The following is a 12,025-nucleotide window of genomic DNA, read 5'->3' as shown; positions in this document are numbered from 1 at the left end:
TCGATACTTTGACCTTGAGAGGTATTTCAGGGACCACCGGAGCTCTGACATACCAGCCAGGCTGCTGCTGCTGTTTGCCTGCTATTTGTTTTGAAGACCTGGGCGAAGATGACACCAAGTTCGATCTCCCTTTGTTGCTCCCCTGCATATCTGCACCTCACCTGCTATCTGTATTCATGCCCTCCTTGTGAATGTGAGCAGCATGTACAGCCTTTACATTCCACCCTATCTGTTGTCATGGCAGCCTCGTTCAGTCAGGAGTATCCTGAAATACTCTGTTTTTTAACATCTGAAAACATCCTTTTAATTGTCGGTGTGGTTTAGTACATGTCAAAAGCAGTGTCAGCCTCTCCTTTTGTGATGTTCAAATTACAAGGTACAGACTGGCAAAGTGAAGCTCTACACACAGGCCTTTGTGCGAGGTCAGAGAACTGAAAATATTCAATAAAAATAACAAGAATAAACAAGGTTACATTTGGTTCGATTTGCAGGCTTGTAAAATGTGATTATTTAATATTTGTAACAGGGAGACGAGCCATTCAGTCACCTCCTGTAGACACAATTGTCAGTTGTCTAACATTATATTTAACATTATTATGCAAGAAACTGTTACTGGAGATCCTGGTTCAAATATGATAAATTCATATACTCAAATTATTGATATAATATGAATGAGAGTCGAACTGGGAGAATGCACCTCCTGTAGTTCACCTGTTATTGTTTTGGAGTTGTTAGGATGACAGAAACGGTTCTAGTGGTGTGACATGATGAAATTTCTTATTTCACAAATGATCTTTAGCCGAGTCCAGACACCAGCTTGCAGACAGCATGCAACCCCCGACAAATGACAAGTTCAGTGCTGGTCTGTCATCAAGCTTTAACGTTAATTAGCAACAGCTGATATGACCTGCTGCCGCTTGTCATTTTATAAGAAGATGAGAAGTTAGCTGAATGTTTTACACGCTAATTGGTGCTAATGATAATTAGAATCATATATATATTTTCTGCAGTTTGTGGAACACACATGATATTAACGTGTCTGTATGACACTAATAAATAAATGGTCAAAAAAAGACCACAATTAACCACAAGCTCACATCATCTCATGTCATACTAGTCTTAACATATGGCACTTGTTAGTGGATTTTCCTGCTTTAATCAACAACCAATATGAAAGTTCAAAAAACAACTTATTAGTATCGTCATTTTTACCATTTTTTTCCTTTTTCCTTATCCGCTGTGAGGGTCCAAAGGACAGAGGGATGTCGTATGCTGTAAAGCCCTCTAAGGCAAACTGTGATTTGTGATATTGGGCTTTATGAATAAAATTGAATTGAATTGAAAAATGGAAAAGTCCGGTTGATTGGCAAAGTACAAAAAAAAAAACCCGGACAAAAAACACAAAGTTGTGGCCCAAAGAAAGAGTCAGGCCTTTTTCACCATTAAGGAGGCCAAAGACTGCAGTTTTGCTTGGTCAGTGAATTGCACCATCAGACACTGACCAAAAAAAAAAAAAGCGTGCTTTCATGTCAGCATGATACGCAGCTGGTTGCCGTTATTGTTTAATGGCGCCTGGCGGCATCAGGGGGAAACACAGTGGGACAACAACGAAGTAAAGCTGGCGGCAGTCCGAGGATGGCGGGTGGGAGGGGTGGTGTATGGGTCCAACAACCACCACCTTTCACCAGAGAGGTCGGTCTTCACTTCCTTTAAGATTGTCAAACCCTCTTCTTTTTTCCTGAACCCAGCCATGTGCGTGTGTTGGTAAAATGTAACCACCTGCATTTGTTGTTGGAGGAAAAAAACATCAATTTGCGGTGTTGTACCGATGTAGTGCATTTATTTTGAAAGGGGCTGTATGCAAACTGTACAATTCCTGTGAAAACAGGCGTATTTTGAAAACAGACAATGCATGTAACAGGCTAAAGTTGACACGGCATCCCAAAACGTCGACAACCAATGCACCCAGGGTACCTTGCACGTCACAGGTTGACATGGAAAGTCCATGACCAAACGTTGATATGTAATGAGGTCAGAATGAGGATGTGTTGTAGCATAAAAGAATGAGAGAGGTCAAACAAACACAGGACTTTCACTTAGGAGACCACTGTTTGTGTCCCTTATGGAACCAGACGTCAATGTTGTGTTTTTTTCTTGTTAACTTACTAAGTAAAGTTGTGTAGCAAACATACCTCAACTGCAATCCCTTTTCTTAACCTCACCACTTTTCTTCCAACTTCCAACTTCCTGTAGGCATGGAAGTTTATTTTGAAAAGAAAGACACGATACATATAACAAGAAGAAATTGATATGCCATCTCTAACAGTCCAAACTGACACCTACAGCAGTAGGGTACCTACAGCATCATAAGCCCCTTTTACACTGCCAGAATTTCTGCGAATGTTGGGCCGTGTTGCCGGCAAGCTGCGAGCATTTAGACACACAGGGCCAGATTGGCGAGTTGATCCGAGGTGCCCAGTTTTCCACCTCGTAGGGTAGACATATTGGCGGAACCTTTTTGGTTTAAAAAGAACGAGGCAGCCTTCCGCCACGGGAGTGGCTTTTGATGACTTGTGGGAGGAGCTGTGGATGATGCCGCACGTGCGACCCACTGGCGGTGGATAAACAGGAAACAGCTGATAGCAGGAATTAGCGAGCAGCTAGTAGCAAGAGGGAACGCAAACCTGACAGACACTGTAAAGATGAGCAACTGGGGAGACAAGGAATTGCGCGCCCTCCTTCACCTCGCAAACGAAGACGCCATTAACCGTCAGATGACGGGGACGTCACTGCTGACGTCACACGCTGAGCTACATGTTTTGTTACTTGCTCACGCCCCCCATTGCCCCGAAAAAAGCACATTCTGTATAAACAAAAGTAGGCAGGCGGCATTTTGCTGCACTCCCCGATTTTGTGTTTATACTGCCAATGCTGAAAGAAGACTGATTGGGCTTTCCTGCAAATTTGCCCTATTTAAAAAGGGCTATAGTTTGAAGCATATGACCACTGAGCAAGTTGCCATATTTGACCAGTTGGTAGTGAGAATGTGTTTAAGCAGTGGGCTTCCTGGTTTGAGGCCCAGAAAAGATGAGATTTTGTGTCATTTTTCCTTAAATGTTGTAATCGCTCTGGTGAAGAAAGTCTCTTTTAATGCACAGACCTTCACACGTTTGAGCTCAGCACTGAAGTTGTAATTTTTTATCTCTGTCCTGTCCTTCCAGAGTGGCCTGATGGTGAAAGTCACAGAAACTTGTCCAGAGCTCAACTGCACCGTCAGTGAACAGATCCTACCAGATGGCAGATGCTGCAATGTTTGCAGAGGTATGTCTTCCCTCTTCCTGCACTATCCTCAGTTGCATGAATCACTCTTCCTTTGGACGTGCATGCACCAATCCCCTGCCGCTGTGAGAAGTAAACACAGCCAGTCTGCCGGTTGCTGATTCAGGCCGCGCCTCTGCAATAATTCTGTTTCTCTCCCTTTCCACCGGGTACGAGTGCTTCTTGGCTGGGATACCTATCAGAGCAGATTGGTCTGTCTGCTATAGAGCACCTGCTATGCCAATTTGCCTGAACCCCGCTGCTTTGGCAGGGAGGTACTACAGGGTAAATAGCCACCGGTAATTCAGTAAATACATTGAATAAACAAACTGTAGGAGGCTGTCAGCTATAGAGCCATAATGAAAGAAACCCGGGAGAGGTTTGGAGCTGAGGAAATTGCGCTCTCATTTAGGTAAGATAAGCAGTGTGCCTTAGACTCACTGTATTTAGAGGAGAGGAAGATGAAAAGGACGTAAAAGAGACGGCAAGGAGAAGACAGAGGAAAGGGAAGCAGAGAAGGAAGATGAGAGGTTAAGAGTGTAAAGGAGAAGACATGAAGGAGAGGGGAGGAAATATAAAGTCTTAGACCTGCTCTGCTGGAAAGAAAGGAAAGGGGAGGAGGAAGACGGGGAGAGGGAAGGTAGAGAGTATAAAGCACATGAGAGGAGAGAAAGATGAAAAGAAAGTTAGAGAGAGGATAAAACTAAGACTTCATATGTTGAGATGAGAAAAGGAAGGGAGAAGGATGTGGAGAGAGGGCAGGAGAGGAAGATAAGAATAGAGGAAGAACAGGACTTACTGTGTTGAAAAGAGGAGAGTATAGAGGGAAGCAGCAGTGAGGGGGAGAAGTGTAAGTGAGAGGAGTAAGAGCCAACAATTAAAGATTGATAGAGTCACAGTGCATCTTCCCCACAACCCTCCTTCTCTCTCTCACACACACCCACACCCACGGTCGCTAACACTCGGAGCCGGTCATTATTTCCTAATCATCTCCAGACCTCTTCTCCAGTGTGTGACTCAGAACTTTGAATCCACTGTGATATTTACTTGTGCCTTGCTGTTCCTCAAAGTCACACTGGCTCTGTTAAACTGGTAATTACACATTGTCAGAGTGTTCATGCTCCTCTGCTTCACTTTAATATATGTTTGTTTAAAATTCTACAGAGAGGGGCCGATGTGTGTGCATTGCAAATCAACAATCCAGCTATCACAAACACAACTGCAATGTATTTTCTAGGTGCCTTTCAAGACACTCAAGGTCACCTTACAGGCAGAGATAGAGAAAATAACCATAACATTAACAGGTAACATTAAGAAAATAAATAATAGAAATAATAATAACGTAATAACAAATAAATAATCAATAGAACAGGTTTACAGTGAATGAAATACAATGTAAATAGTGGATATGTGTTGCTAGACGGACCAGAGTCAAACTGAATAGGCTTTTTGAAAGAGTTTTGAGGCGGGATTTGAAAGCAGAGAGTTAATGGTATGAATGTCCAGTAGGAGGAAGTTGATGCTGAAGGCTCTAGACCCCACGGTGGTCAGGCAGGCGGGTGGGACAGTGAGGTGGAGGGAAGAGGAAGAGCTGAGAGTGCGGGTGGGGGTGTGGATTTGCAAGAGTTCGGAGAGGTACAGAGATACATTTTATGCCTTTGTGCCGGTGGAGGCAATATGTGTTTGGGTTGTCCATCTGTCCATCCATCCATCCATCCGTCCTGTTTTCGTGAATGCAATATCTTCAGTACGTTTTGAAGAAATTTCTTCAAACGCGGCACAAACGTCCACTTGGACTCAATGATAAATTGAGAAGATGTTGTTGGTCATAGGTCAAAGATCAAGTTTACTGTGACTTCTTCTGTTCCAGTCTTGTGAACGCAATATCTTAAGAACACCTAGAGGGATTTGTCTTTCTATTTTGGCACAAACATCCAGTTTGAGTTGAGGATGAACTGATTTGATGATCAAAGGTCAAGGTCACTGTGACCTTAAAAAACATGTTTTTGGCCATAAGTCAGGAATTCATATGCTAATTATGACAACATTTCCCCCAAATGTCTAATAGAGTGAAATAATTAATTAATGACATTTTTTCTGTGACATCATAATGTTGTGTATGAAGACTTTTCTGGCCATTATTTAACGTCATAACTCGGTAGCAAAAGGGGAGACATTTGGTCAGATGCTGAATCGGTGACACTAATTTTGAGTGTTCACCTTGAAACTGTGCTGATTATATAGATCCTCTCTGCTGCCAGGTTGAAGATGTGTTTGAAGACAGTGATTTAAACTGTAACATCGTGACTTGTGTGGTGGTCAAAGGTCAAGGTCACTGTGACCCCGTCCATGGCATTCTCATGAAAGTGATATATCAAGATCACCTTGAGACTTTCTTTATATTTAGCACAAATGCCCACTTGGACTCAAAGATGAACTGATAAGAATTTGGTGATCAAAGGCCAAGGTTACTGTGACCTTGTCTGTCTCATTCTTGTGAATGTGATATCTAGCAACACCTTGAAGGCATTTCATCAAATTTGGTGCAAACGTCCACTTTGAATCAAAGATGAACTGATTTGTCAGAGTGCAAGGTCATTGTGACCTTGTGTTTGTCTCATTCTCGCGAATGCATAATCTCATGAAGGCCTTGATGGAATTTTCTCAAATTTGGCACAAACGTCTACTTAGATTAGAATTTGGTGGTCAAACCATAACTTTTTTTGGCCATAACTCAATGCCTAATATGCTGGTTAAGACACAATTTCACACAAATATCACACAGGATAAAATGATGACATACTACATGGAGTAGGTGAAGTCCAACTTCACTGTGACATCATGTCACACTGGTTTTTACTCAACACCGTAACTCAGGAACAGAAGGGGAAAATGTTCAGATACTGAATTTGTGACACTTATCATTGGTGTCCACCTTGAAACTGTATTGATTGCATTGATTGTCTGTGCTGCGTAGGTAAAGATGTGTTTGAAGCATCCATGTTTTACAGACATGGATGTAATCTATAAGTGCAACTTGACTGGTTTGCAGAGGCATACAACCACGAGGTGGTAATTCTAGTTTCTCCCTTCAGTGGTGTCGGAGCAGAACTGTACTTCATCATAAACACCTAATAAACACATGGACATGCTCACACGTGTGTCGTTCCTTGTGTAATCAGTCCATTTACATGTATACAGCATTCGGTGCTGTACATGGTGGAGGAAACATAATGCAGACGCAGCTCTTTCTTCAGTAATGACTCCCCAGGCTCCCTGGCTCTCAGGGCTTTTATGTGTAGCCGGTCTGTCTTAAATTACAGGACATGATGGGCCACATCAGTTCATACTTACTGAGCAGGAGGCAATCACCTCTCTGTCTGTCCCCCTCCTTATCTGTCAGACTGATTCTCAGTACATCTATCTGTAATGTGACATCTCTGTCTATGTGCAGGATCTCAGCGTGGTTTGGTCCAGTAGACAAAAGGTTAGTACTGCGGTAGGCAGTGATGGGTTAAAGTTCCTATTCATTCACCACCACAAAGGTTTTTAATCTCAGTAGCAGTACCATGTGTTCTAAAAGATACAATTGTTCACTGTTGGGAGGCCAGTGAGGGATTCTGACCTTGTCACTGCACTAATGACTCCCCCACTGTTGACTTCCATTCAAGAAATCATTTAACCCCTGTGACCTTGAAACATGGCCCTGAAAAGTATGTAGCATGGCTTTATTTTGAAGGGCAGCAACTGCATTCATCTTAGGTTCATAAGTTATAGTGGATACACACGGAGCACACAGTCAGTTAAAGAAAGCTCTCAAACCACTGCTGCAACACAAACTACTTCCCCACTGTTGATCCATCTGTTCAATAAGTTCCATACTGTAGTTTCTCCACAACAGAACGAAATACTCCCTTGACACTCGCTCACACAGCCAGCCCAGCCAGAAGTGGCCTATAAAGTGTTCCATTTGTGAAGAGATAATTGAACGTTTTGCTCTCTAACTTCTGTGTTGGAGGTGCAGCATCCTTAAGGTGGTGGCCTCATTGTATCAGTGACCCATAGTCAGCATCTTGTGGTGTACGCAAAGGCCGTCCTTTCACCTGGTCTGTAAAACATGGCAATCAAGGTCCCATATGTTAGCTGGCTGAAGTGGAGACTCTTTCAGTAAGTCAGTTAGTGTTGCAGTCATTTTTCATATATGATTCTCACCTTTGGTTCATCTAGCTGACAGCTGAAGTAGCAGTAGTTCCTCTTACCTGTAGTGCTATTTATCAGTCTAGAGTGTTGGAGATATCGGTTATAGAGATGTCTGCCCTCTCTTAAATATAATAGAATTAGATGGCATTGGCCTTGTGGTGCTCAAAGTGCCAAAAAATATATATTTAGAAAAACTCAACAGCACTGTCTCTTTCCAGAAATCATGACCCAGTTACTCAAGATAATCCACAGACCTTGTTGTGAGCAGTTTCATGTAGGAACTATTTTCTTTCTATTGAAGCAGCTGTGCGGAACTTTACGTTTTCGTTGATTATAGTGCCTCCTTTGGTCGAAGCGGTATGACATCCACAGCTTGGTGTCGTAAAATCTCGACTGCAACCGGCAATTACTGCATGCATTTGTTTTAGAGAGCAAGAGGAAAATCATAAATGTTCTGGTGTAGCTCTGAATTTCTTATAAACTGAGGACAACTGCCTGCTGTATATTTGTGTTCATGGTCACAGTCACAGATAATTGTGTGGCGTTTGTTGTAATGTTACTAGACAAAAGTGGTTCACATCAGCTAACGTTACATTTAGCTTGATTATAACTTCCATGTCGTCATATATTGAAGTGAAACAATGTCTAACAGGTTGCGGTATATTCTCTAAATAAAAACAAAAATGACATACCTGTCGATTAGGAAAAGGGCCAACTCGGGATCAGTTTTAAAACCTTTCAAATCTCTCAGCTCTCTCCACTTGGTGAATGCCCGACTGGGCTCGAGCCCTATCACTGTCCCGTTTAGCCTTCTTCTGTTCTTCTGTTCTTTTTCTTTTAGATGGTGCTCCTTCTTTATCCGCCATGACATTGAAAGTACAACCAAGTCCTTATAAGGCCCGTTTCCACTGAAGAAGTTCCTGGTACTATTTGGGGGGCAGGAACTACTACAGGAACGTCCTCTCGCTCGGCCCTCTCAACCGCCGTGTCTCTACTGAGAGAGCGGAGTAGGAGGAAGGTTCCTGTAAAGTTACCGGGCTCTGGATGTGACGTAATCGTTGCGCAACCATTTTGACCGGGGCGACATAGGGACATAGTTAGCTGTTAGCCGTTAGCGGTGTCTGTATTAACTCAATAACTCAATAAACGGTCCGTGAAAAAAATATTTTTTCCAGCGGATGCCTTAGTTACAACGTGATTGAGCTAACTGGAGTAGTTTCATGTTGTATCCGACAACGGGAGGCTTTTAACAGATGACGTCCTGATGTTAGCTTTGCTGCTAGTGTTAGCTGTCCCTGTCAGCTGCAGCCCCTGATGCTTTCTAGACATCGTGATTTCCCAAAACTGAATAAATACCACACATAGCAACACAAAACTGCTTTGCTAGCTCAATCATGTTGTAACTAAGATATCCGCTGGAAAAAATATTTTTTTCATGGACCGTATATTGAGTTAATGAGTTAATACAGACACCGCTAACGGCTGACAGCTAACGGTTAGCCCAGCTAATCTATGATAACCATACTAATTACAAAACGTCACATCCTGCCTTGAGTATATCCAATCAGCACCAAGTAATCCCCAAGCCCAGCCAGGAGTTTCTCGGGGCCGTTCTGAGTACCTACTCCGAGGCAGGGACTTGTTTCGCCCCTGTAAAAGTTCCGTAAATCTGTCCTTCAGGGGTGGTTCCTGCGGTGGAGACACGCACCAACGCCCCGGCCCCGTAAAATTACCCCGAAGTTCCTGCGGTGGAAACGGGCCTATAGATACATCTGGTAAAGCTGTTACGTGTTCAGCAATGCCCGTTGTGTACCGCTTACTCAAAGAACACTCTTTGTAAACATGGCTCTTCTTCTTCTCTCAATTTATTGGCGGATCCCAAACAACTTCCAGGTGCATACCACCACCTAACTGTGCAAGAGTGTGCAATGTGTCTGAAATCATTTACTACTCCCTACTATATGCCATTTAGCCTGTTTCTTAAATCCTACTCGTAAACACGGCTCCTTCTTCTTCTGTGGTTTAATGGCTGTGGGCCCCTGTGGACGTGCAGACTTACTTCTGCGTCCGGGTGCCGTATTCTGGTTTGCTGACTTCCGCTGTGTCCGACCCAAGCCAGGCTACGCTAAATAGCCATATAGAGAAAGGCTTTTTTGTTGCTGTTGGGTTCAAATAAATATGCGGATCTTCAAGGTGGGGTGATACGAACTAGGGACAGTTTTATAAATGGTAAAAAGTTCCGCAAAAGTTTGGCACCTGCCAACCGTATCACCATGCAAAAGAAAGTGTGTGTTTACTCATAAACGAGTGTCTTGTGCTTTTGACAGCGCAAGATATAAACATTAATAGTGTCCCCCTCAGCTGAGCTGTAATGTTAGCACAGTATTTCCTTATAGGTATGTGCCATATCATCTCGTTAACGATAATGCTGGTATGATTTTTAATATTTAATATACAAGGTGTGTGAATTATATTGATTCATAATTTCTGGACTGAGACATTACTGTTGAGTCTTTCTAAATGTATTTTATGGGGGCTTTGAGCCCTACAAGCCAAGTGCCATCTAGATCCATTATATTACTATCTATATTATAACAGCTAACACCTAAATGATCAAGCTTTAGAAATACCACCACAGATAAGAGGAAAAATATGTATTTTTGATTTGGGGGTGAACTTCCTTTAGAACCAGCACATAAACACAAAATACAAAATCCTTAGCCTGGTTCCAGACCATAGACCCCGCCCACTCAACTGAGGCTTGCATCTCTGGTCTGGCATACTTCAATGAATTTGTGATTTATCTCGTCCAAACGATAGACGGACCAATGAACGCCTGGGGTGGGGGTGGGTCTAGCAATTAGCCAATCAGCGCCACGCTAATGTCAAGCTGTACACCGGTGGGTAACTGGTGAGGATAGCAACAATGGCGACCGCTACAGATCCTACAGACCACATTAACGATGCTATCAAGGTATTTCGCCACTACTCGCGTTAATGGAGGACCAAATTAAGGAAGCTGCTAAACTGGATTTAATGGCGATACAGCTGGGCGTGCACAACGACGGAGACATTTTAAACGGGCAATGCTCGCTTGTTTTCAGCACCCCCCAGGCATGGATACTAATGACGTCAGATTCTGGGTGAGTCGTTGATCTCTACTGATTGGTTAGGGAAAAAATCAAATTCCCTCCCCCTTGTAAATTGCCTTCAATGGAAGCCATGTCAGACTGAAGGTTCTGGGAGCTTCAGTCTGACACTCAGGCTACAAAATCCTCTGAGCTCTTCCTACATTAGCAGCATGTCTTGTGTGTCTATGCTTTTCTTTGCATTGTTTGTGTGGGCGCATGCTGTCATGAAAGACAAACCTTTATTATTGCACCAAATTTACTGCAGTCATAAACTTTAGACATCAAGCTCTGTGTCATCCACAGTATTGTGGGCGACAGGAACAAGGCTGTTTGTTTGTGCTTTTGTCCGCTTTTATCTCTGTGTACAGTCCAAACTAAATCGAGGCCTCCTTTGTCTTTCTCTTTCAGGTTACGACTTCTGCGCAGAGGGACTCATTTGTGGAGAAAACTCTGAGTGTAAAAACCGGAATACTAAAGCAGAGTGTGAATGCAAGAGCGGCTATGCCTCCATCCATGGGGATTCTACTTACTGTGAAGGTAGGACTGCAGGCTGAGTCGGGGCTCATGTGACTGACTCATAAAAGCTATTAACTCAGGGTTTTAAAAGCAGTATGGCTGGCAGTGTGTCAGCGTTTAATTCATCCTTCTCTTTTAGAAGCGTTTGTGCTGGCTGTGAGCCACAGACTGAGGTTTCTGATGAGCTGATATTAACACGCTGAGTGTATGACATGATGATGGCTCACTTTAAGGGGAACAAGGTCTGGTATGAGAAAGCTCTGTGGTCAGTTGTGAAGGGAGCGGAATCTTTAGCAGGATCTGTTAAACAGTAATGTATTTGATCAGCCTGCTGTGTGAACATTTTATCCATATTCATGGTGAGGTTCAGTTTGGGCATCTTAATTAAAGGAAGACTGCACCCCTAAAATGATCATTAGTTACTCACCCTGTGTTACCTTGTGTCCATGAAGAAGACTTCATGAAGTCTCCAAATCTCCATGAAGAATTTTTCTTTCATGCCTCCATGGTAAACAGAATTCAAAAACGGATAATTCTTGATGAATCGATGTCTAGGAGTTCTGCTGTCACTCACCAACGCTTGTCACTTCCTGGCCAATGAGTGAGCTGGGAGGCAAGATTTCAATCTGAAGACTAAAAAACAGCACGCACATCCGTAAATGATAAATCTGTGGTGCTGGACAGAAGAACAAATACGAAAATACAAAAACAGGTCCGCACACCAGAAATGGCACCTTTTGGAAATCTTAATTGTATCACCACATGAGACGTTTTGGGCACCAGCCTCCATCAGACATGAACAAGATAAGGAAACAAACCTCTTTATATACACAACCAATGGTGGTCGCCCAACAGATCGT

At 43.0% G+C, this 12,025-nt stretch overlaps 1 protein-coding gene across 2 annotated transcripts in view; it reads left to right on the top strand.

Annotated features, from left to right (window-relative positions):
* Positions 1 to 12,025, top strand: part of LOC125879618 (protein kinase C-binding protein NELL1-like) — a 455,619-nt gene that overhangs the window by 188,949 nt on the left and 254,645 nt on the right. For both annotated transcript variants that reach the window (XM_049561591.1, XM_049561583.1), the window contains exons 11-12: positions 3,222 to 3,321; positions 11,058 to 11,186. In XM_049561591.1, the coding sequence (XP_049417548.1) occupies positions 3,222 to 3,321; positions 11,058 to 11,186 (229 nt within the window). The remainder of the gene's footprint in view (positions 1 to 3,221; positions 3,322 to 11,057; positions 11,187 to 12,025) is intronic.

The sequence above is a fragment of the Epinephelus fuscoguttatus genome, linkage group LG2 (genome assembly GCF_011397635.1).
Source record: "Epinephelus fuscoguttatus linkage group LG2, E.fuscoguttatus.final_Chr_v1".
Lineage (NCBI taxonomy): Eukaryota > Metazoa > Chordata > Actinopteri > Perciformes > Serranidae > Epinephelus > Epinephelus fuscoguttatus.
This window is presented reverse-complemented; position numbering and strand designations above follow the sequence as displayed.